This window comes from Syngnathus typhle, linkage group LG8, assembly GCF_033458585.1.
Source record: "Syngnathus typhle isolate RoL2023-S1 ecotype Sweden linkage group LG8, RoL_Styp_1.0, whole genome shotgun sequence".
Lineage (NCBI taxonomy): Eukaryota > Metazoa > Chordata > Actinopteri > Syngnathiformes > Syngnathidae > Syngnathus > Syngnathus typhle.
Window position 1 is genome coordinate 6,267,915 of NC_083745.1, and position 23,949 is coordinate 6,291,863.

At 41.4% G+C, this 23,949-nt stretch overlaps 2 protein-coding genes and 1 non-coding gene across 9 annotated transcripts in view; 1 reads left to right on the forward strand and 2 right to left on the reverse strand.

Annotated features, from left to right (window-relative positions):
* Positions 1-8,774, reverse strand: part of thada (THADA armadillo repeat containing) — a 35,349-nt gene extending 26,575 nt beyond the window's left edge. Inside the window, exons 1-22 of one of the 4 annotated variants that reach the window (XM_061284657.1) lie at positions 8,615-8,772; positions 8,385-8,540; positions 8,158-8,281; positions 7,931-8,040; positions 7,713-7,843; positions 7,465-7,613; positions 7,336-7,368; positions 7,227-7,275; positions 6,957-7,141; positions 6,627-6,721; positions 6,294-6,517; positions 5,358-6,079; positions 5,049-5,203; positions 4,812-4,967; positions 4,603-4,710; positions 4,399-4,522; positions 4,168-4,313; positions 3,712-3,937; positions 3,491-3,626; positions 3,263-3,399; positions 3,009-3,164; positions 2,512-2,672 (exon numbers count right to left, since the gene is read on the reverse strand). In XM_061284657.1, coding sequence (XP_061140641.1) covers positions 2,512-2,672; positions 3,009-3,164; positions 3,263-3,399; positions 3,491-3,626; positions 3,712-3,937; positions 4,168-4,313; positions 4,399-4,522; positions 4,603-4,710; positions 4,812-4,967; positions 5,049-5,203; positions 5,358-6,079; positions 6,294-6,517; positions 6,627-6,721; positions 6,957-7,141; positions 7,227-7,275; positions 7,336-7,368; positions 7,465-7,613; positions 7,713-7,843; positions 7,931-8,040; positions 8,158-8,230 — 3,276 coding nt within the window. In that variant the 5' untranslated portion in view covers positions 8,231-8,281; positions 8,385-8,540; positions 8,615-8,772. Of the gene's footprint in view, positions 1-2,511; positions 2,673-3,008; positions 3,165-3,262; positions 3,400-3,490; positions 3,627-3,711; positions 3,938-4,167; positions 4,314-4,398; positions 4,523-4,602; positions 4,711-4,811; positions 4,968-5,048; positions 5,204-5,357; positions 6,080-6,293; positions 6,518-6,626; positions 6,722-6,956; positions 7,142-7,226; positions 7,276-7,335; positions 7,369-7,464; positions 7,614-7,712; positions 7,844-7,930; positions 8,041-8,157; positions 8,283-8,384 lie in introns of all 4 variants that reach the window. The other 3 variants (XM_061284655.1, XM_061284658.1, XM_061284656.1) reach the window with 3 other exon arrangements.
* A 512-nt stretch (positions 8,775-9,286) lies between these two features.
* plekhh2 (pleckstrin homology domain containing, family H (with MyTH4 domain) member 2) lies at positions 9,287-23,881 on the forward strand. Of its 4 annotated transcripts, none has more exons than XM_061285795.1 (30): positions 9,287-9,463; positions 10,595-10,730; positions 13,287-13,349; positions 13,421-13,570; positions 13,759-13,842; positions 13,919-14,000; positions 14,075-14,251; positions 14,644-15,431; positions 15,812-15,887; positions 15,952-16,046; positions 16,122-16,281; positions 16,381-16,514; positions 16,800-16,913; positions 17,124-17,210; positions 17,282-17,440; positions 17,560-17,640; positions 17,850-18,023; positions 18,093-18,201; positions 18,308-18,420; positions 18,695-18,874; positions 19,422-19,519; positions 19,985-20,162; positions 20,603-20,761; positions 20,874-20,971; positions 21,610-21,751; positions 21,844-21,980; positions 22,087-22,216; positions 22,343-22,429; positions 22,523-22,663; positions 23,048-23,881. In XM_061285795.1, exons 2-30 carry the CDS (start codon positions 10,608-10,610, stop codon positions 23,231-23,233), a joined length of 4,305 nt encoding a protein of 1,434 aa, XP_061141779.1. In that variant the 5' UTR covers positions 9,287-9,463; positions 10,595-10,607; the 3' UTR covers positions 23,234-23,881. The 4 variants fall into 4 exon arrangements, with proteins under 4 accessions (XP_061141779.1, XP_061141783.1, XP_061141782.1 ...); XM_061285799.1 differs by having other exon boundaries at positions 22,523-22,594; XM_061285798.1 differs by having other exon boundaries at positions 16,384-16,514.
* trnai-uau (transfer RNA isoleucine (anticodon UAU)) lies at positions 19,240-19,333 on the reverse strand. The gene is made up of 2 exons: positions 19,296-19,333; positions 19,240-19,275 (listed from the first exon to the last, which is right to left on the reverse strand). It is a non-coding gene; the product is annotated as a tRNA-Ile (tRNA).
* Positions 23,882-23,949: the final 68 nt, after the last annotated feature.

A 23,949-nucleotide genomic window follows, 5' to 3' on the forward strand; every position in this document is an offset into this window, starting at 1 on the left:
TCTGGTGAACTTGTCTGACCCCGCAGACATAAAACAGACCAAATAAAACACCGAGCACAGAACGAGTAAACCGCAAGTGCAGCGAGCACAATGAGTTATCACATAGGTTTGAGAACGGACACCCAGGACAGGCCTGAGCACACCAGAGTAAAAACAGCAGTCACTGTTAGAGGCCCAAGGTCGCTGGGCTCAGGCCACTGCGGTGCCGAGCGAGGCCAAGCCGGGCCGTTGTTCGGCGTATTTAAAGTTTCCTTCCTTAAGGTTCCCGTCTGTGTAACGGTTCAAAAAGGCCGAGCAAGCAAGGGCGAGGGAATGGATTTATTTAGACATCAACTTCCTGTTTGCAAGCGTGCCTGTTTCCATGAAAAACTTCCCTGTGGTGAGAGAGAACTTTCCCAAGTCTAATTACATGTACGGATCAGATCAACCCGTGACTCTGGCCCAAATGGGTTAGCCAGCACTCTGGCCATGTTTGTTGTCCTTTCTACTTGAACTGTATTCTATTAAAATAATCATGAATTTCAAGTTGGAAAATATTAATATTAGTAAAGGGGCGCACTGATTAGCACACAGTCGCTCACAGTTCAGAGTTGGTGGGTTGCCCACCCGCATGTCTATTGGGTCGGCGGTGGACGAGTTAAGCCAAATATGATCTCAAACTATGTTGATCAGTACACATCAATAATAGCTGCTGCTGCCATGGTGCCACCCAAGGACAGAAACATCTGCACGGTTACCACGCCAACAGAGACGGAACACACAATGTTGGCTGAGAAAGACGTGTTTTACTTCCAAATAAGCACTCACACACTACACGCATGTGCTCATGCATGTCATTGCTGCGGTAGGGCCCAACGATTTTGCCTGCACCCAACTTTCCAAGTCACCCCAAAGACCAACGCCACGTACAAACTACTCACACATAGTGTTGACTTGAAAAAATAGCTTAGGGGAAAAGGGGAAAAAAATGCTGCACAGGAAAAAAAAGGACAGTTTCTCTTCTTACGTAATATTACACACCACTAAAAACTGTCCGTGCTCCATTTAGTGTTGTGATGTCATATTTTGAACGACTACACACTGCAGTTGCTATGAAGTGCAGATGGTAGTTGTTCTACCTCCACTTGAATGTTCAATGAACAATATGCATTTTGACTTCAATGAGAGCCACAGAGGACGATTCGTATTTTCATGACTCAACTAACATTGGTTTGTTTTGTCCCACCAAAAGCAGAATATATGAAGTGAGTGCCAAAATAAATATTTAAACAACACCTGACGAGTCACACATTCAGCACATCCAACACTCAGTGTTTAAATGCACACTCAACGAGTAAAAACAACCAGACGACGCAAAACACGCTCTTTACCCCCCTACAAAGGCAAACAGGGTCTTTGTCTGGTTCTCTTGTTCACATGCTGAACCGCTCAGACAAATATTCCTGTGCTAGTTTGTCTGCGCGTAGACTTTTGTAGTACCCAGTGTGGCGGTGGTGGAAGTCATTTGGAAAGAATGCAGTCGAAAAGGGAGGAGGATTGCGCTCGTTAAAGCAGCGGGGTCATGCCTTAAACCAAATCCTGACGCTAACAAGGCGAGATGCTAATTGTACAGCTTCGCACCGTAGCACAAAACAGCATGTTTTGTTGCAAATGGTTTGAAAAAATGCCATTCATAACACAGACTCCAAAACCTTCATTCATAGTTCAAACTCATGCAGGAGTCAGCCGAGCTCTCCAATAACTGCTTCAATGTATTCATTGAAGTTTTTTGTGTGGGACTTCCTGCCACACTAAGTTTGCTCTGTGCAAGATGACACAGCTTCTGTCAAAAATAGATAACATGTATTTATAACGAAGCAGAACAGAGCAGATCCGCTTGGGAGGTACCGCAGTGGTTTTGGGGAAAGCACAATCAAAGTCTAGAATTGCTATTACGCATCCACAAATGGTAGTCAAGGCCAGTCAGTCACATATTTTTGTTATCAACTTGCATCTTTTCCAACTTTGAAGACCAGCCTTAGATGTTAACCGAGCCTCAAGGTACCTAAGATTATAATCATTGTAAGTGTTGCTCCGCAAATCTCAAGTTTATAAATAAATAATACGGGTCTAAAAGTTAAGTGATAACTCGGATTGTAATTTTCATACTCTAAATAAACACGACCACATAAATTGATTTCTATATAGCTAATCCGTTAATTAAATGTGACAGGGAAGAAATGTTATGTGTGATAGTGGAGGAGGTTCGAGGGCCAAGAAGATTTTGCTGTATGCAAATCAAAACTTTTTTATACATTCCTGTACATATTGGGTGCATTATGATGTGTACATCACCATCAAGAATATAATGGGCGCATTTCTCTATAAATTCGAAAGTCCAGACTAGGAACAGATCATATGAGCTGGTGGTTAGTGCACAAATTGTAATTTTTACAATTATCATAATGATTCAGACTATTATGGTGATATGTTACTATTATTATTATTGACGGCACACATCCCAGATCTTACCTGTTCTTCTGTGATAAGCCCAGTATGTGGGCGTGTGTTGTCATTGGAGTAGTGCAGTGGCAGACTCTGACACAGCTGCCCCAGCAGCATGGCCACTTCCTTCATGCTCCGCCAGCAACACACCAGCACCATCTGGGCTGTCACCCTGTAGCCTTCACCACCTGGAGCATGCCCACACACACGTGCACAAACACGCCCAAACGAAAAAGGCAAGTTTCATCACTTTTCAGATCTACAGAAAGTTAGGGTAAAACAAAAAACGGACAACCACTGCCCCCATCAGGACATCCCTAACCTAAAAACAAAAACACAAAACTAGTAATTCACTCAGCAGTGGGTTTTTTTCCCACTATTATTTTTATGTCTATCTTAAATTCAGTTGTGGAAACCTGATGATTTATTCACATGTATCCATGAGAAAGTTTAATTTGTGGCACCAATGCATTTGATGTGATGTCAGAAGAGTTGAGGGTTTTCTCATGATGTGTGTAACTTACCGGTGTCAGGTGGCACTGTGCGTGTTGTCTGAGTTTCTTCCTGATCCTCCACTTCGCTTTGTGTATCCAGCTCTCTGGCGCAGTTGAAGAAATCATTGGTGTCCCTTGGCTGAATTTCGTGCAGGATTCTCTGTAGTCCCGCTGACGTGTCTGTTACTGTACACAAGAAATGAATGCCTCATGAATAGTGCACACTGTTTAAAAAAAATGGGCACGTGCTTCAGCCAAGTTGTAATTAATGACAGCAAACAGACCTGTGCCAACATCCATTGGGATGAGCCCCTCAGGAGAGGAGCTCTGGACAATAGGAGAAACCACATCTGACAATCTGTAACACGTGGCGATGAGCTCCGACACCAGTCGCCTCCACTCCTCAGTGTGACACAAACACCTACACGCACGCACACAATGAGCACTAATGAGGTCAATACATGATTTTTTTTTTTTTAAAGAGAGATCTAGATTGCAGTGATTGCTCTCACTCTGTGTCGATATTCCGAAGGACCGCGGTGATGCAATGTGCTCGGCCGTAGAGAGGATAGGAAGCAGCGGCCTGCAAAAGGCAACACTCGGCTTTGGACACCTCAGACTGCAGACAGCACAGCAAGAACTGAATCACTGTGGAGGGACAATATAATGCACATAAATATTAATCTATTATAATCTGAAGATGTCATTCTTCGGTTTTGGAACGTAATCATACCAGATAAAGTGTTAAGTTCCTGAACATTAGGTTCTGCCGGCAATGAGGATGAGGGAGGCTGGAAGTCAAGTCCCTGCTCCTGCGCACAGCGGAGTAGTGCTTGGCTCAAATTGGGCTGGTGGAGGAGCAGGCTGAGCAGGTGGGCAGCTGTTACACTGTCAAAGGGCTTAGTGCTGGTGCTCAGGTCCAGTGCAGCCTGAAGTAGACCATGCATCACATCTGGTTCCTAACCCCACGATGAGACATCAGAACGTGTTTATATAGACATTTCATTATGATCCAACTACAATGCCAAAATGGTATACTGGAAAACATTTGAATGATCCAATTTAAAACTTCTCGTATCATATGGCCTTGTATATAATCATTATAATCAAAGACCATACTTGAAACGGATAATGAGATAACCTAGACATGAAATTCAGTACTACAAAAAGCATTAGGCTCCATATTAACCTCTAGTCCCAGTGCTGACAGAGGAAGTTTCCACAACAATGTTGTCGCTAGTAGTTTGACTTCCATGAAGTTGCTTGCTACACAGTAGAGGACATTCTGAGCATAAGTAGGCGTCACAACTTCACCAAGGGCAAACCCATCAGGCCCTAAGGACAGAGGATAATGACAAATGTTTCATCCTGTTTCCACTCTAACAAAGCTTTCAACAGCATTTTCAGTTTGAAGTTTTACCTGCACCAAAAGTGAAGAGTTCAGCCAGTAGACCAAGCAAGTTGAGGGACATGATGCATTTGGAGAAAGAAGCTCCAGGAAGCAAAACGTCAAACAACTTTGAACATAACTCGTGCAGGAACTCCTACCACACACACATTCACATATTATTATTTATTCTGACAATGAAGGGGGAACTATGCATTGAGTGCAGCAATCCTGTACCTTATAAAGACATATAATATGCTGGTCTTTAGCTCTTTGCTCCTGCTCTCTTTCTTGGCTCTGTCTCTTCAGCAACAGCTGCCTACTGTCCTTGACTCGGCAAAGCATCTGTGCAACAGAGGTCAATACAAGCTGAGCTAAATTAACAATACCAAGTCTACACTAACAACAGCAAAAAGTGGTATGCGCAGAGTTGACAATGAACGGACCTTCTTGAAAAGACTGACCACCTGCTGTCTGACATTTGGTGACTGGCTGTTGAGGTTGGGAAGTAAGAAGAGGCGAATGAGGTCCATTTCCTGTGAGGTGAGAACTTCAGTACTGCGGTGGCTTTCACACACCAAACCTAAAGCATCCATCCTCACCTGGAAGATATGCAGATGGTATTCATATGTTGTTAAAAAAAAAACATTCATTGGGATACGACACGATACAAATGTACTCACTTGATCGTGTTTATGTATAAGCGCTTGCCGAAGCAGGCTGAAGGGCACCAGTTCCTCCCAAAGACCGTCCGCGGTGGTCTGCATCACACCTTGAGACCTGGCTGCCCGCAGACACGTCATCAGAGCCCCGAGTGCACCCCTGCTGCAAGTTGAATCTGTTGAGCATCAAAAAAGATCTGAAATGACTTAGCACAGAGCACTACGAGAATTGGTGTTGTAAATCAAGTTATTTTCCATGCAAATGGTTCTGGGTGAACCCCATCGCTGTATCAAAAATGGATTTACGCTTGTCAGTCTTTGTGCTTTTACCTTTGCAGCAGGGCAGTTTGTCTTGTAACGCCCGCACCATGTGTGACAGACTGGACGGGCTGCAGCGCAGCAATTTGGGTAGGAAATAATCCAGGATGTAAGTAGTGTCATCCACTCTTGCGCTACACAGCACCTGTAGCAGAGGCGTGACCCACATCCGGTGCCAGCGATCCATCCAGTCTGTTGTAGTGCTCATTTTCCCCACTGAAGCTTCAGCAGCAAGTTGTTCTTTATGGCTGATAAAAAGCTTCTCCAGAAGGTCACTGGCATAGGGCGCTAAAGGCTGGTCACTCATCAGACCAAGGAGACACGAAGGAAGCTCGGGCTGGAGCTCAAGCAGGTAGCCGGCACCATAAAGATCCACAAGGCAACTCAAAGCCCCGTATTTACCCCGCATGTGCCAATCGAGCTGGAAGAGTCTCTGCGTGAGCTCTAAGACATAGCTGTCCGGATTTGCCTCCGAAGAATTGATATGCTGATGAATGAGGATGAGGTTGTGAAATAGGGAGCATGTCTGGTGGCGGACTCCGTCTAAGGGATGCTCCCAGTGCGAGTAGATATGTTCCAGGAGGCGTCGGTGTAAATCAGAGCCGCCATTGAGGGACTGCTGGAGGCTGAGGGTACAGAGCTGTTGAGCCTTTCCCTGCAGGCAGTCCAGGGCAGCGCTGCTCCACAGCATTAGGACTCGAACTACCAGCAAAACACTACTAGACTCTTTTACACTGTAGAGAGATTAATACACAAAAAGAAACAGAAGCATTTGTAGCCACAACAAATCGATGCACAGATCAGGAAAATAGTCAAGCCTTACTGTAAAATATCCAAAGATAATGTTTTAAACTATGTCTTTAAGATTTGTTTGTAAAGAAAATATATATATGTATATATATAAAAATATTACAGTGGCATGATGAGTTTGTTTTCAAAATTAACTACCTGACATCAAGATCCAAGAGTATGTTTGGGACCAGCAGGAGCAGTTTTTCCCAGTGTGGGCCAGCGGGGGAGCCTTTCCAACTCAGCATGGCCAACGCCCCGTGACACAGATACATAGAGACGCCTGGCTGACGAGCACTTGTACATAACCTCTCACATTTCTGCTTAATCCACACAGGCGCAGAGTCCAAACCATCTACTGAGCTACGGAGCAAACTGCACACCTATAATGGGACAGAATAAAAGTAAAAATAAAATACAGCACATTCAATTAGTTCATTTCTTTGCATACACTGAAAGAACAAAAAATGCATTTAACAATTTAACGCTTACCACTGATGCAACATCATCTCCACAACCCATCACAGATCTGATTAATAAAACTACAGCCATGCCAGATGTACTCTGAACTGCTTGCACAAAATCCTCTGCAATCAATGTAAAGTGGAGAGACAAAAATGTGCAATGGTCAGTAACATTTATTGTTTGCATGATTTAATACAAGATTAGTATTGACTTAAATATCAGTATCACATTTAAAAATGATTGTACCCCCACCCTGGTAATATGCACAGCATATATGTACAGCAAAATAATAATTAAAAAAAAACTATAAATTAATTTCCCAGACAGACAATGATAAAGACAAACTTTATAGCTTACCATCAGTGATGATACTTATGTAGCAATCAAGCAGGCTACTCAATGTGTCTTTCAGTGTCTGGTGGATTGTTGTGGCATAACTAACGGACTCTTGGCATCTCTGGATAACCAGCATTGACGTTTTCACTGCTGCCAGACAGGAATGCATTAACTGGGCTTGAGCTATGTGACGACCAGCGACACCACTTTAGAAACAGCAGAGGGCGACATACACCGTTTATGAGCGATGTATTGAAATTACAATCATAAATGCAGACTACATATGCATACCTGTTTTGAGTAAAATACTCGCGTAATCCCTTGTGAAGAAACTGCAAAACTAGTTAGAAAATAAAAGTCAATGGATCGTTCTCAAATAATGGCAACTGCAAAAACATACCTTCTGGAAGAAGTTCATTGATGCATCTCTCACCTGAAAATGATTTTATTGCAGAGTGTAGTTATCGATCAGAAGGAAATACTGTATATGACTAGAATCAATAAAAATTCCAAAAGCTTCTGCACTTACCCAGAGGGAAGCCATCCATGCACCCAGCGATGGTATTCACAACATGCGAGTGTTGCTCCGGAGTTGGATTCGACAAAGAGTCTGACAGGCACTTGGACAGACAAGCTGTCGTTCGTTCCTGAAGCCAGGTTGGTACTGTACACAGGGCGCTAAGCAAAGGTGCCGACAAACCAAAATGTTGCATAAAGGTTCAAATATATCTCTATATATATGAGGGTAAATGCAAAAACTCATTCATTAGTGTGCACCTGGAAATGGCACGTCGCAAAGGGTTCTTGGCCTGCAGGGAAATGTAGCCCAAGACCAATGTCTGCAGACAAGCTTCTAAAACGTCTCCATCAATTGTCTCTTCACCGAGCGCCCCAAGCAGCAATCCAGCCTGGTACAGAAAGAACACAAATACAACATATATCATTCTATTGCAGTAATTTGATAAATACACTATTATTAGTGTATTACAGATCACCTTTTTGACCAGCTGGATCTGCTGCACAGGCTCTTTCAGCTCTAAGCAAGTATGCAAAGTATTTGCCACCTGCCTGATGCCGTCATGCCCTCCATCCACAGATAAAGATGCTAGAGGCAAAAGGACACTGTTTAGTATTCATGAAGTGGTGATATGCAAAGAACCTATGGATTCAAATATTGCCCACCATTAACAATCAACATGTGCAATGGTTAGAAGCACATTACCTAAGAGCAAATGCAGTTTCTCGTCGTCCAAAACCAAAGCCTCGACTTTGGGTGTCTTCTTTTTTACCACCATAGCACAGCAGCATTCAACTCAGCAGCGTTTGAAACCTCTGTTACACTGTCACCTACAAGGCAGCAAAAGTACAGTGAGCCTAATTTAAAGGAAATAACAAACGAAAAGCTCCATTAACATACACGTTTCCTACGTCCAACAAAAACATGACTTTCCACACTACTTTTTAGACTTGTCTCAGTAGAATATAAAACTGGCTTCAGCTAGCAGGATCTTCTCGTCATAACGTTAACTATCCGACTAATATATCAGCAGGGTAGAGATCAAATAAAATAACCATTCTTTTTGACAGAAATTGAAGGCTTAGATCCTGTCAAGACAAAACATACTTTACAATAAAACGAAATTGGCATTCACCGGATTGCTGCATGTGGTACTGCTTACTAGGTTCAAGCTTCCGACCTGCGTCACTTTCCATAACGTGACATTTTCCGGTAGCTTGCGTTCCAGAATTAAACTCATTTTCATTATAACGCTTAATAACAATGCATAATGCATAAAAACGCGACATCTGAAGAAATGAACTCGCTTTCATTCAAATGATTTTGTTTTCTTTCACCGCTAATCGTCACCCACGGCATATTTATAAATGACAGCACACGCCCCGCTGCAATATGATTGGCTGCTGCAGCAAGTAACGCAGAGGAAACGATATTATTTTTTCCAAATGAATCGCATTTGTAGAAAATAAAAGTAATCGTGTTAGTTAGATTAAGTTTAGGATTAATGTCCAATCATATTGCAGCAAGGCAATATGACCTCCTTTCCGCTTTTGGACTCGAAGTTAAAAAAGTACAATGTGCAGCAGTACTTTGTATTTCCTGCTTGTCAAAATAAGATTTCTTTATTAAATTTAGTGATCAGGGCTAATATTCTTCTATTAGAGGGGTGTTAAAGACATTGCTTGAGATGTTTTATTCATTCTCTGCGGTCAAGACCCAACCCATTTGTAAATAGTGCGTTCGGTCATAAAATTGCGCTCATCCTTCTGATTGGTGGAATCTCTACGTCACTCAAACTAATGCCGTTTTTTCTCCGACGCAGTGAAACGCCCACTAAATATGTGATTGGATCTGTTGACAAAACCAACTTTTTTCCCCCCTGGAACTCTTTGGCAAGAGAAAGTCGCTGATGGTTTACTCATGAAAAACGTCAACGGGAATGTATATAGTCGTCGCCATGGACATGGCATGAAATCACGCGTGTAGCGGTGTTCCATCACTTCTTTTCACGGTACGTGAGGAAAATCAGTATTATTATGAAAAACTACGTAAATCGCTATATCTCAACAAAACTAAACTTTTATATCTTTTATTTAAACTATTCACATCATGTTTTGATGGAAGCTGTTTTTGCGGTTTGCAGTTTGACTTTTTTCCATTTGAATATAGACCTCAGAGTAGTGACGTCCGTTACTATCAATGAACTGATAGTACAGTACCAGCCGGTGTTGAATAGTCTATGTGAGTCATTGTTTTCATTGAAAGGGTGCCAGTACGGAGTTATTGAAGGCTGTATTCCACCAATTGCCACCTAAATTCAGATTAAATAATCAAATAATTGTTTCCATAATCATTATTATGAAATTGAGTGCTTGATATGCTAAGTTATAATTTATTATAAATATTAGGATCAAGATTGATTAAGATGTAAATGTTGACCATTCTTAATTAGCAGAAAATTTGAGAAGAGACAAGGAGAGGGTCATCAAGCAGCCAAAACACACAAAAATACCTCGGAATATTTTAAAATCCCTCTTCTTTTGGTAAGAAGAAAACAAGTTATGGATGCAGGAAAAAAATACAACACGTGTACAGTACATGTTTATGTGTTTAAGATACCGTGTGGAATTTGTATTTGTTTGCTTATAAATTTCAAGAACCAACTGTATTTAACAAAAACAAGCCTTCATATGCATCGCAGTGTTTACCACAGGAGAAACTAGAAAGCGTTAAAAATAAGCCTGTGGAAGCCAGTTTATAGTCATCCTCAGCATGTTTGCCGTCTCTTTGCTTAGTCGCCAGCTGGGTAATGAGAGGTTATTACATGGAGCAGAAAGCCATGTCGCATTTGTCTGCCATTAAAAATGATCATCCGTCAGTCCATTTTATCTGTTTTCCAACATCAGCAATGGAAAACCTTTAGTGTTTGGCCGAGCAAAGCCCACAATGGTCCAGCTGGGCTCAGGTTTGGAATATTTCAGGTGCTGGCTCGTGGCAAAACATCTGGGCGACAACACACCCTCTTTGTTTGCATTAACATTCCAAAGCTCTCCATTATAGCAATGTTGAATTAAATATTGCGTTGTACATTCCGTTCAGTTTTTAATATGATATCAATGTGCGGTGCATGTGTGTGTTCCAGAGAACAGGTCAATATGGCGGAAGGTGAGGATACAATGAGTCAAGAGGACTGGAAGGACAAGTGTATGGTCCTCGAAGCGCTCCTCATGAAGTTCAGGGTTCAGATCATCAAAATCCGAGAACTTACTGCTGACAAGGTTGGTTGGAGCATATTTGTTTTCCTATAAGTATATTTAATAATCATTGACAGTTGTTAGTATAGTTTAAGATTTCTAGTAGTTATTTAGGGGTAGTAGCCTACTGTTTATAGTACAGTATATGTATACTCTATGGAGTTCCCACTCCTGCTTTAAGAGGAGTAAGAATGAATAGCCCCTTTCAACTCAATGAAAAAACAGGGTTAGTATACTAAGATTATTTGCCCATTGAAGGCGGAAAAAGGTAAATTATTATTTCATATGACAGTGCTACCTTTTTCCACTGCAGGTCTGCATAGACCTATGCAATTGAATAGTCTACTCCCATTTGCTTGATTCAATGATCAGTTGTCTTATAATCCATATCCCTAGCAATAAATCCTACCATGAGTCAAAGATGCCGTCTCGGCAATGTTGATAATATTATTTTGTGGTTGTGTAAAAGAAAAAAAACTCCAGTAGACCAAGCAATAGTTGTGGCTGGAACAATATAGTCTATCAAGTCAGAACAATTTTCATTTAACGGTAGGGTGTCATCAGAATGACGACAAGCTGAACTCTGAAGGCATTCTCAGAAACATTTTAAAATTCTTACATAGTCAGTCCCCCTCATTGTCCTGTTGTTATCATGAGGTCATGGTTAGCGCCCAGCAGTCGCCTTTGTTTGGTCTTTGCTGTTGAACTGCTCGAACGGTGAACAAAGCTTGTTATTTTTAAAGCTGTGTGGTTGTGCACAAACACGTTTGCAATCCGGATTTGTATTTGTGGAGTTAGGTGGCCTTGTATAAAGATCATTTCGCTGTTATGAGTCGAAAACATTTCGATTTCTGAACCCAGTTCTCTTTTGGCAAACACTCGATGACTGTCTCTTGGCAAAGTAATGAATCCTAGAAAGCCTCAGTGAAATGATACGTTGAGAATGAGGGCATGAAAATAAAGTCGGAAGAGGAGAGTAGGGCCTGGTGTAAAGACTGAGCTCCCCAAGGGAGGAAATAGCTAGTTTAGTTAACCGTGCGTGTGTGTGTATTCATGTACGTGTTGGAGAACGAGGTCATTTTGAGTTTGTTCCACATGTCTGTGTTTCTGTGACCAGTCAAATGTTGCTTCTTTTCAATCGTTCAATCGATTACCAAAAAGTCAACGCAAAGAGAAACAGAATGAATAAATAAATAAATAAATAAATAAATAAATAAATAAATAAATAAATAAATAAATAAATAAATAAATAAATAAATAAATAAATAAATAAATAAATAAATAAATAAATAAATAAATAAATAAATAAATAAATAAATAAATAAATAAATAAATAAATAAATAAATGTTTTCCTTTGACCTCTGACAAGTATAAGTGGAAAACTGCAATTGATTGTGCAGGTGTACCTATTGTTGTGACCAGTGATTGAGTTGAAGTGTGTAAAAATGTTTCCAGTTGACTTTTTATGGGGTTTTGTTAACTTCCAGCTGGCCTGAGTTTGACTGACTGACTCTTTGGTCCTCAGCCTGTAAGTAATGTATTTTAGGGGATATGTGTCATAACGGCAGAGAAAGAGGCTTTGTGAGCTGGCTATAGACGGACGAGGGAGGGAGGAATGGCTAGAGTTCAGCAGAGGTTGGACACAGAGCGCCAGTTGTGGAATTCCAGGAATGAAGGTCCACTCGGATCTGAAAAGGGAATTGTCTGCAAAAGGTGACAGAATACTAAAAAGAAGTATCGGAGCTATGGTAAAGGTGACAGTTGATATTTGTGTGTCACTCAACTCATATTAGACGTGAATAATATTGCTTTTAACGTTTGATCAAACCAACTTTGAAATTCCAAATTTCTCTGTTAATCCCATTTGAGCTATACAGGATAGGATTTTTTTTAGGTTAAGTCTGGTGTGCGTCTGTGAATTTGTGTGTGTGTTGGGGTGGGGTTGGGGGGTGGGTAAAATGCAGCTATAGCGTGCAGCACTGTTGCCTTGTAATTAGCAGCATGCTTTTCCCTGCCAGATGCTAAATCTGCTCCTTCGAGTGACGTGTGGTTTGCGGTGCAGTGACGAGAGAAAGAGCGCGTTGGCTCACAGTCACTATTTTCATGTCTGTCCATAGCAAATAAGTATTTGCTTTATATTTGATATTTAATCTACTTAAATGATAAATGGCAAATCCTCCAAGCTACAAAGCAATGTTGTTTTATTAACGGGCCCTTAAATAAACGTACATGTATTTTGACACATCCAGTGACATCATCTCATAAATGACATGTTCTAAGAAACAGTTTCCCTAACTTTATATTGACAAAAACAGCAGAATAGGCCATGTGTCCAAAGAAGGGCTGGCTTGGGGAAATTTTGAATGGCTTGGCCAGGGTGTGGCTCTTTTTGAGAACAGAGTTCAGTTTGTTGCTCTGAGCACAAGTTGAGTGAAAGTGGGAGTCGCAAATGTAGACACAAATGTTGAGCACAAAAAAAAAAAGAATTTTCCATTGACATATAATCCTCTCTGAAGCCCCCAGAGGTTGACAGGAAGAAATTTTCCAAGTAGTCAGTCAAATTTCCTGTTATGTCACAGATTCAACAACTGGAGACTCAAGTAATTGATGCTGAAAAACGAGCTTTCACCGCTCAGCAGCAGGTAAATCAGACGCAGCTTAATATTGACCCTATGGAATGCGTTTTTGACGATTGACCTGTGTATAACTTTAGGCGCAATGGATGGAGGAGAAGCTGAGGGCTCCAGACGGTCAGCTCCAAAACTCTGAGAAGGTTTGGTTTCAGCGCTGCCAGGAGTTACAGGCCTTAGTGCAGGAGAAGGAAGATGTCATCACCAGGCTGAAGCAGCAGCTGGAAGAGCAGGTACATTAAAACACACACACAAGGTTAGGTTAAAATATTGTATAATAATAATAACAATAATAGTAATACAAATAATGAAAATTTGAAAATATCATTACCAAAAAATCTAAAACTCAAACAATGTCCTTTTAAAAATATTAGTATATAGTATATCATAAAAAGAATAACTGAGTGTGTCCTTGTAACAGAAACAGTCAAGGCTTCAAGATGCCAAAACCGTGGAGGAAAAAGCAGCAAAGATCAAGGAATGGGTGATGCTAAAGTTGTCAGAGGTAGCAAAAAAAAATTAAACACACAATCAGATTCAATGGATTTACATTTTATGCTAAAGGCATGTTTCCACCTCAGTTTGAGGTCGAGAACACGGCACTAAAAGAAACCAACAAACAACAGGAAGCTCAGATTGGTGAGCTCAAGAAGAAAATGGAAGGTCGGTATAAGATTCTAAAGCTATTTATTCATCTGTTAAAATGTTCTATATCATGTATTGGTAATTTTTTTCAGAATTTGAGCAGAAATGTTCCGGTAGACCAGCAGTGGCGGGTAAAGCCCACCGAGTTAGCAGCCTGACGTTCGGCTGCTTCCATGTGAGAGGAAAGAGCGCACAGGTTCTGACGGGTCCGATTCCCTCACAGAGGAGCCTCAGCACCGAGGAAGAAACTGAAGGCAGGATCAACATTGGTAAGCATACTACAAATAACTAACTATGTGTCGTAAGGTCTCAGTCATCCGCTAGTCCTCAAAGTCAGCCGTACACGTTTGAATCCAAAAGGCGAGCGAAATAACCATCCACCGTATCGCTCGGGATTCACTCGTCTTGTGGCAGAAGAGCTCATAGGGATACGCTTAAAAATAAAAATTAATGGACAAAATAGGTGTACGCTTATTTCTGTACACTACTCAAAAGTACCGGAAAATCAAACTTATAGTTAAAGGAATGCATAACTGTCAAATAAAAGTAGAGTGAGTATTCTTGTTTTTGAAAAGGCCGAATTTTACTAGATTTGGATTTACGGAATCTCATTAGTATCTTGTAAGTGTATAAAAAGACATCATTTTGTTTACTCTGACAGACAATCAAAGCAAGCAGAAAGGCGCCGAAGGCCAAAGACCAGACCAAACCGGACTCTTCGAGAATGAGAACATTAGTCCGAGCAGCCCCGAGTCTTGTAGTGTTTCCTCGGTGCTCTCGAGCGCTGAAGGAGAAGGGTGTGAAGTTAGAGAAGGAGGCCTGGAGAGCGAGGCCTACCTGACAGCCTCGGATGACAGCAGCTCTCTGTTTGACGACGATATGCAGCGAGCAGGAAGGCCCGGTTTCGGCATTCCGGGAACGTCAGATGGGACACCCGGCGAGTATAAAATGAAGGAGGACAGTACTTCAGAAGAGCTCAACAAACGATTCCAATCACAGAGACTTGACTCGTCGTCCTCGTCCGGCGAATTGAACCCCCCCAGCCCCGTCGTCACACCGGCTCTCACTCCCAAACGACCCAACCCACCCCAAGACCTGAGAGATACCCCTGCTTCTCCAAAACAACCCAGACTGCGGACCCCGGCGGCCTTGGGCTTGACTCACAAGAAACATCTGAGCCAACCACCTGTCAGCACCGAGGCAGCTCACGGACAAACACGTAACGCCCTCAGCATGCTGCGCTCCGAAAGCGACCTCGACCGAGTCCAAGAAGTGGACATGGAAACAGGGAAGGATCCGTCCCTGCAGATCCGCCCCGGCTCCCGCAGCAAAGCCGCAATGCTTTCCATACAGACCACACCCGGGGTCCCTACTGATGCGTGTCTGGAAATAAAGTCAGACAGTCACAGCTCACCTCCTACACCCCCTTTACACAGGCTCCCCTCCTGGGTAAGAATGTCATTTTCCACACAAGCCTTCCATTTTCCGAACCATTCATCCTTATACTATTTGTATGTATTGACGTTATATATAGTCTTGTTGGATTTCAATGGTTTTTACTATACAGAGGGTAAACATTTTTTTTTTCTTTTTCATATTCTAAAAAGCAGCCAGGAGAGAGATATGTAAAACAACCCCTTTTCATTTTCTCTTTCTCATCACTGGTACCCAAAGAAAATCACATTTTTGGTGGGATTATTCAATTAGATTGCGTTTTTCTCATTCCTCATTCTGATGAGGATGATGATAATGAGGATGGCGATGATGATGGTTCAGGTGCACCCACAGTATCTTGCGGCTGCTATATAAACAAGTTCTTGTCTCCAAAGGAGAGTCGCATCTACGCAGTGGCTAAATCAGGAATCAGGCTGTCTGACACATCATGCACAGATTCAACTAGCAAAGGTAAGGCTGCGATTGTGACGATCAAGTGATCTTCTGATATGTTTGCCTTTACTCTGTTTCATAGACCCCTCTCTGCAATCCTCCTATCCTGCTTTTGTAATATACACTTCGCTCATTTATAAAAATATGACCGCACCCGTTTATACTACTCTGAAGGGGGTAAGTACAACCGTGTGCTGCAACACAGGTTTGAAAAGTACATCCATGAAAACCAAACAATCCTCATCTCTGCAGAAAGCCACTTTGCTGAGCAACAACCCGTATTTAGATGAGTCATCTAGCTCTGAGGAGTCATCCAGTTCTGGAGAGGAGGATGGTTCCTTATGCAGTTCCCAGGCGTCCTTTGGATCCAATAAGGATAGCAATCCAGGCAGCCCACGCTCTATCAAAAGAGGTACACGACAATAATACTGGAAGGAAATAACCTCAGCATCAGCAGCTGAATCAAAAGGATTAGAACAAGAACGCTAAACTGCTTTTGCTTCCATTGCAGCAGTATCCGCGTCTTCAATGACATCAGAGAGCGACTACGCCATCCCACCTGACGCCTATTCCACCGATACTGAGTGCTGGGAACCAGAACAGAAACTCCCCAAAACTTGCTCCTCTGCTGGTGACAGCAAAAGTGTATGTATATATTTTTTAAAGCCATGGAATTATATATAGATTTTTTTTGTACCATGATATGTTTTTTTTTTTTTAAAAGCATGTTCAAATCAGACCAGCATACAAAAAAGGAATTATGACATAATTTATTGATGCGCTTCTGCAACTGCCAAGTTCTATTATAAACATGCTGAAGAATGTATCGTTTGTTATATTTGTTCTGGTTTTTTTTTTTTAAATCCAGAAGAAATAAAATTCTTGGTTGTTTTTTACAAACTTATCCACTCTGAATATTGCATGTTTAAGGAGTCCATGGAGAAATCAGGCTACCTGCTGAAAATGGTGAAGACATGGAAGAAAACCTGGAAGAGACACTGGTTTGTCTTGAAAGACGGAGAGCTTCTTTATTATAAATCCCCGGTGAGTTTGTCGCAACGTCAATTCGACTTCATCTAATAGCAATAACGGTATTTTAAGAACCTCCTTCCTTGGTGTAAAAACAATTGAACCTGTTGCAGTGAAATAATTATCATGCAAGACAAAATACAATTTGTGGTATTAAATGTAGAAAAGCTCAAGGTCTGGCCCACCTGAGGTCAACCCTAAAGAGAACCTGTGATGTTTCTGCAGAGCGATGTGATCAGGAAACCTCAAGGTCAGATTGAGGTCAACGCCACCAGCAACATCGCACGAGGTGAAGGAAAACAAGTGGTCCAGGTAATCAGCCATCATCATTTACTATTTAGTTTGACTTCCCTTTCATGACTTGAATGATTATTTGTGTGTAGATAGTGACGGGGAAGCGAGTGTGTTACCTGAAAGCGGACTCTCCTAATCTGCTGGACGAATGGCTCATGGTGCTGCAGAGGGTGTTAAGAGTCAAGGCTGCAAGTCCGCTCTACACTCAACCGGATATTCGGCCCGGCATGAAGGGACACCTTGTCAAGGTTATATCATTAGCATTTAGCAATTTAGCTGCCAGGTTGCTTCATTATGCACACTGCACTGTTTTTTTTTAATTATTATTGTTTTATTTTTTTTATTGATTTTTTTTTGTCAATGGCAGGTAAAGCATGGCTACTCTAAGCGGGTTTGGTGCGCTCTGATTGGTAAAACTCTCTACTACTTCCGGAGCCAGGAGGACAAGGTATAAATGACAAAATGTTTACCTTTTATATTTGCTTTGTTAGGTTAAAATGGTTGAAGGAAATTGCAGTTTATTCTGAAAATGCATCAAAGCACAACTTTTTTTTTAAGGTTTGCCTCTACACCACTTAGCAGCCACAATTTGGGTGATTGAGTAAAAATTCAAAAGAAAGACTTATTATTTTGACTCATTTTTGTCTCTGGTCTCAGTTTCCACTTGGTCAGGTAAAGCTTTGGGATGCCCAGGTTGAGGAAGTGGACAAGTCTCGGGATTCGGATGATGGCTTGAAAGCATGTGGGGGTGGATTACAGGCCTATACCATCGCCATCCATCCTCAGGATCAAGACCCGACTTACCTGCTCATTGAATCTCGCCATGAGAAGGTCTGTTTTTTTCCATACTACACATACAGGTGAAGTCAAATTGTTTACAAACGTTGTGCTGTCGTTCAGGATTCGTGGCTGTACCACCTGTGTGTCGCAGCAGGGACCATGATGGGGAAAGTCGGCACTGAGTTTGAAAAATTGGCAGGGAAACTCTTTCAAGTGGATGGAGATCCAAGTAAGCATGTGCCTTGTTCAGACTGCAAGCCCCAAATAGACATATTTTTTTCATGTCATGTCAACATAGCGTGCTCTCCTTTCGGTTTACTACTGTTGATCTACAGATTCTGAGATTTGGAGACACCCAACACTATGTTTCAGTAAGGAAGCGCTATTGTCTCCGCTCACCACGTTACCTTCACAGGCCCTGCAAACAGAGGCGGTCAAACTCTTTAAGGTAAGGAGACTCTCTGCTCTTTCCTGCTCTTTCAAATATGATCTACCATCTATATACGCTGCTGGGAATAAATTGATATCATCTCAAGGAACAACTATTAAAATTTAGGTTCATGTAAGCCAGAGCTGCTGATAAGACCTGAAATCTCACCTCTGGTTCTGAGACACTGCCGTAAATTCCAGAATAGATTCATGAATCACTCAATCAAATAATAACTCACCCAAAATACTTTTGTGCTCTTGGTTAAACTGATACTAAGTGCTTTTCTTCTCAGACTTGTCAGCTGTTCATCAATGTGGCCATTGATGCCCCAGCCATCGACTATCACGTCTCCCTGGCTCAGAGCGCCCTCCAGGTGTGTCTGACTCACCCTGAGCTTCAAAATGAGTTCTTCTGCCAGCTCATCAAGCAGACCCAAAAAAGGCAACCGCATGGAAATCCGGGACCCTTGCAGGTGCGTGTGCTCACCACCTGGTGGCAACAGTATCACGATCGGGAAAGGCTTTTCAGCAAGCTAGTGTCACGTGATCTTGATGCAGAAGCAACCATGCATTCCATGTCAAATCACCACAAGAGGGCACAGCCATCCATTTCTATAGGCCAGGGGTCACCAGGTCTGGTCCTCGAGGGCCCCTATCCAGCCTATTTTAGATGCAAATTTGACTTCTGTTTTTACGCCATCAGTTTTGAACACCACAAAAAAAAGAGAGTAAGTGGCAACTTTGAAGAAGTTCAGTCTATCGATCGCTAGTTCTGCGAGTTGATGGTGACGCGTGCCATGGTGTCAGTCTGTGATCTTGAACACTTGACCCAAAACTATGCTCCAGGTGAGGCTCGAACTCACAGCCTCAGCATTGCTTGCGATCATACTGTCTTATAAGTACTGCGCGCTAACCAATTGCGCCACTGGAGCTTGGAAATTGAGACAGAATCGATCAGATTATACGTCAAATTGTGCCGCTGTCTTGTATTTGATCAGGCAATTTGTGACTCTTCTTCAGGGCTGGCAGTTTTTAGCCTTGTGCGTTGGACTGTTTCTGCCTCAACATCCTTTCCTCTGGCTGCTCCAAGTCCATCTTAAAAAGCATGGGGATTCCAGGTAACGGAACAGTATTGAGATGATTCACCTTGATTGAAATAGCAGTTCAGTGCTTGCGCCTCATTTTTGCCATAAAAATGGATTTTTTAAAAAAAATATTGTCTTGTTCTAATGTGTGTCGAGTTCATACAAATATCATTCAAAATCAAGTACTTGTCATGCTGGTTGCTCTGAATTTATTTTAATATTATTTGGTTGCTGCTTTTGTTTCAGTACTCAAACAGATGATAATTTGAGCTCAGTTTCTATCATCGAGTGCGCACAAAATGAGTTCTTAAATGTTATCATCAATAAATAGTGCAGTTCAAAATGTTTGCTCAAATGTTCTAATAGTATATCTTGATGGACTGTAATATGGATTTAATATGAAGCCATCCGATGGAATATTGTGTACGCTGGCAATGTAATGAGATCCAGTTCAAGAGGTTTTAGAAAAAATCTGTGCCTCTAAAATTCTGTCCCCAGGACTGAAGTGGGTAAATATGCCATCTACTGCCAACGTTCAATGGAGCGCACCCAGCAGAAGGGTGAGAGGCAGGCCAGACCATCCCGCATGGAGATCCTTTCTATTCTGCTAAGGAATCCTTATCACCACTCCCTGCCTTTTAGTGTGCCTGTGCACTTCCTCAATTACACCTACCAGGTAATAATACTGTTTTATAGACATGATGACAATGTTATTTGATAAGCTCCACAATGGGGTCCTGTAGATCTTAAACGAGTGGCTGTATTGTAAAGACAACCGTCATGTCTAACAGTCTGTTTATTGAGGCATTGCACCGTACTGCCTCCTCGGTGCCGGTATACAATTTAATTTAATTTAATTTAATTTAATTTAATTTAATTTAATTTAATTTAATTTAATTTAATTTAATTTAATTTAATTTAATTTAATTTAATTTAATTTAATTTAATTTAATTTAATTTAATTTAATTTAAAATTTATTTTATTTTATTAATCCAAATAAAACATTTTCTGTTATGGAGGTTGACAATGTTTTTGGGGAGAGGTTGCAGTTTGCCCGCTCGACACTTCACAACACAATCATTCTGGCATTGCACCCTTCTCTTGCCGTTTCGTAGGTAGTAAGTTTCGATGCGTCGACCACAGTGGATGAGTTCCAGTGTCGTCTCAACCAGGACACGGGTATGAGGAAAACAGGGCTGTCGGGTTTCAGTGTGTACACCGATGACCCCACTGGACGAGAGTTGGAGCACTGCTTGCATCAAGGGAGCATCAAGGTGCTTTTCAATCATCTAAAGCTTCTGTTGTGTGATGGATGTTTAGAATTTAAAATGGCATTTGTTGAGTGTACAAGTTGAAGTCCACGTGTCCATTATATGTCTATGGCAGATTTGTGATATTATATCCAAATGGGAACAAGCATCCAAAGAGCAGCATACGGGCAAGTCAGAAAATACCAGAACGGTCCGTCTCACTTACAAGAACAGGTATGAAGACGTTCGTTGTAAAGCACGTTAGTGTTGCACATGTGGCAGCTGAATGTTGTTTGATGTCTCGTAGCAATTGAGTAAAAAAATTACATGAATTCAACATTCTGGGGAAAATGCGGACAAATGTTTTGGAGTACCACATTACTGTGTTTTCCGCACTATAAGGCGCACCGAATTATAAAGCACACCTTCAATGAATGGCCCATTTTAAAACTTTGTCCATATATAAGGCGCACCAGATTATAAGGCGCACCTTTAATGAATGGCCCATTTTAAAACTTTGTCCATATATAAGATATATACATTTGGCCCGGGGGCCGGACTTTGGACACGCCTGCTGTAGTGGCTCAATATTGGTTTATATATAAGGCGCACCTGATTATAAGACGCACTGGCTTTTGAAAAAAATTGAGGTTTTCAGGTGCGCCTTATAGTGTGGAAAATACGGTAATTGATTTTCTAATAGATCACTGGGTGGACTGAAGCTCCCAATCAGTGATGCTACTGCATTTTAGACATACTCCCAACTTCGTACAGTCACATAAAAGCATGCTTTGGAGATGGAAAAACCGTGAGAATGAATTACAAATCAAAATGGATAAAGAATTACAGTTCAATTATCTTGACATTTCCAGGCTATACTTCACCAGCCAGGTACGGGGAGAGTCAGAGAGGGAAAGATTGTTGCTGGCCTATCAGATCAATGAGGCCATCGTAGCAGGACACTTCCCCGTCAACAAGGAGCTGGCTCTAGAAATGGCTGCCTTACTGGCTCAGGTCTGAAAGGCCCTACAGTATATTAAAACTTTTTTATTTTTTCTTCAAAATATTTGTTGTGATTTTATTGACTGTTTTCATTGACTTATCAGGTTGAGTTTGGTGATTTTGAACGTTCCTTCTTGACTCCTGGACCTGTTCAAACAAAGTCCAACCAAACTTTGAAGCAGGTCCTGGACAGATTCTACCCCAAGCACTACCGTCGGACCATGTCTGAGGAACAACTTAGGTAGCAGAATACACGAACAGAATCACTATTTCAAGTAGCAAAAGTAATGATAGTGAAGCCACAAGACTATCATTGGTGATGGTTTTTTTTTTTTTTCCCCCCCCAGGCAATTGCTCCAGCGTCTCTCTGCTCGCTGGTCCTCACTCAGGGGTCGAAATTCATCTGAGTGTGTCAGGATTTACCTGACAGTTGCCAAGAAGTGGCCGTTCTTTGGTGCCAAACTTTTTGAAGCTGAGGTGAGTGTCTGTCAATTTAAAAATAAAGTATTAAAATGTATGCAAGCTTTATGCACAGAAGCACAAACTCCACAAGCAACACTTCTTTTCACTGAATGAATTTGTAATTCTAATTTGTGTTTTCAGTCCATCACTTCCTCTCCAGACCCAGCAGCACGTGTCTGGCTGGCAGTTCACGAAGATGGTATCAGTGTTCTGGAGCACAACTCAATTGTGAGTTTCTCTCAGATGATCTGCACATTTTACTCACTCTACTGAATTGCTGTTTAAAGGAAATTAAATAGGTTCTTATGTCTGCATTTTCAGAAACTACTGCTATCCCACCCTTACAAAAATGTGATGACGTTCGGGGGCTGCAAAGAGGACTTTATGCTTGTGGTGGGACAGAACAACTCCAACAAAGATAAACCCTCAGAGAAACATACCTTTGCTATGGATACTTCAAAGGTTAGTCGAAAATATTGTGCATCAAACTCTGCAGATCCTTAAAATAGTCACCTCACTGTTTAATTTCACTCTGGATGGAAAAACAGCTAACTATTTGTAAACAGTGCAAAAAATAGATTTCCCATAATATTGTACTATTTGTCTCTTTTTAAAACCTAAAAATAGGTATACAAAAATTGGAGAATAAAATTTAACCTGACAGAGAGGTTTTATAGCACATTACACTTTTGTATGGCTCCTTGTTGCTAGGCAGAAAGAGTCACATTATTATTTCTCTGCATCAGAAATTCACTAAGGATATTTTTCATTTAAACAACATGATTAGTTCATATCAGTGTACGTATGTATTGGATGGATGTCTTGACTGTTGTGTTTCATCAACAGATCAGAGAGATCACACTCCTCATCTCCAGCTACATCAACAGCGCACATCAGCAGAAGGCTGCAGCGCATCACCTTTCCGCCCCTGCTCTAATGGTGGCCCAGCCAATCAGCCTGAAATGCAAAGAGTTGAGGAGCAAGTCTCCACCAGCTCTGGGACGTTCCAGTAAGACCCCCACATTGTTGTGACAGCACAGTCTTGAAAGGTTCCCTTTATAGGGACAAAGGTACAAACTAATCCACAGCATTGTCCTGGCTGAGGAGTCAACACTGCTTACCGATTAACTAAGCTAATGTTCTCAATATCTTTAATCTCTGCTGTCTGGTGCATTTTAATGTACAAACACTGTGGGCTGGAGGAGCAGAGAATTTTTTTTCTTTTCTAAACTAATTAGCATCCTTTTTGTGAAGCGGACTTTCTAGACTGGGTAAGAAGTTACGAAAGCTCATGAAAGTAGAAATGTAAGACAGGTTTGAAGCAATGAGAATGTCTGAATTGTCAAAATGCAATGCAGTAGGAGTCAGGCAGAAGGCCGACTTGTAAAAGAGTAACAAACCTGCCAGCAATGTGCTTTGTGGTTACTGAATAACCAGGGTGGAAAGGAAAAGGGGAAACTCATCTTAAAGCTGCAGAATGGTGCTCGACCTGTGTCATTTTGCACTTTTAAACACACACATCATCACATAAAAACTGGAAATACAAGTCATTTAATATACGGTACTTTTATATATTCCATTGATGCTTGTTTGTGACAATGCATTTTATTTAAATAATTTTTGGAACATGTGTGACTGGATAAACTATGACAAATAAACAATATATATACGTATAAAATTCCCACCTTGTGTTTGGTCATTACCTCATTAATCCAGGCCTGCTGGCTTGCTTGATTTTCAGACCCAAA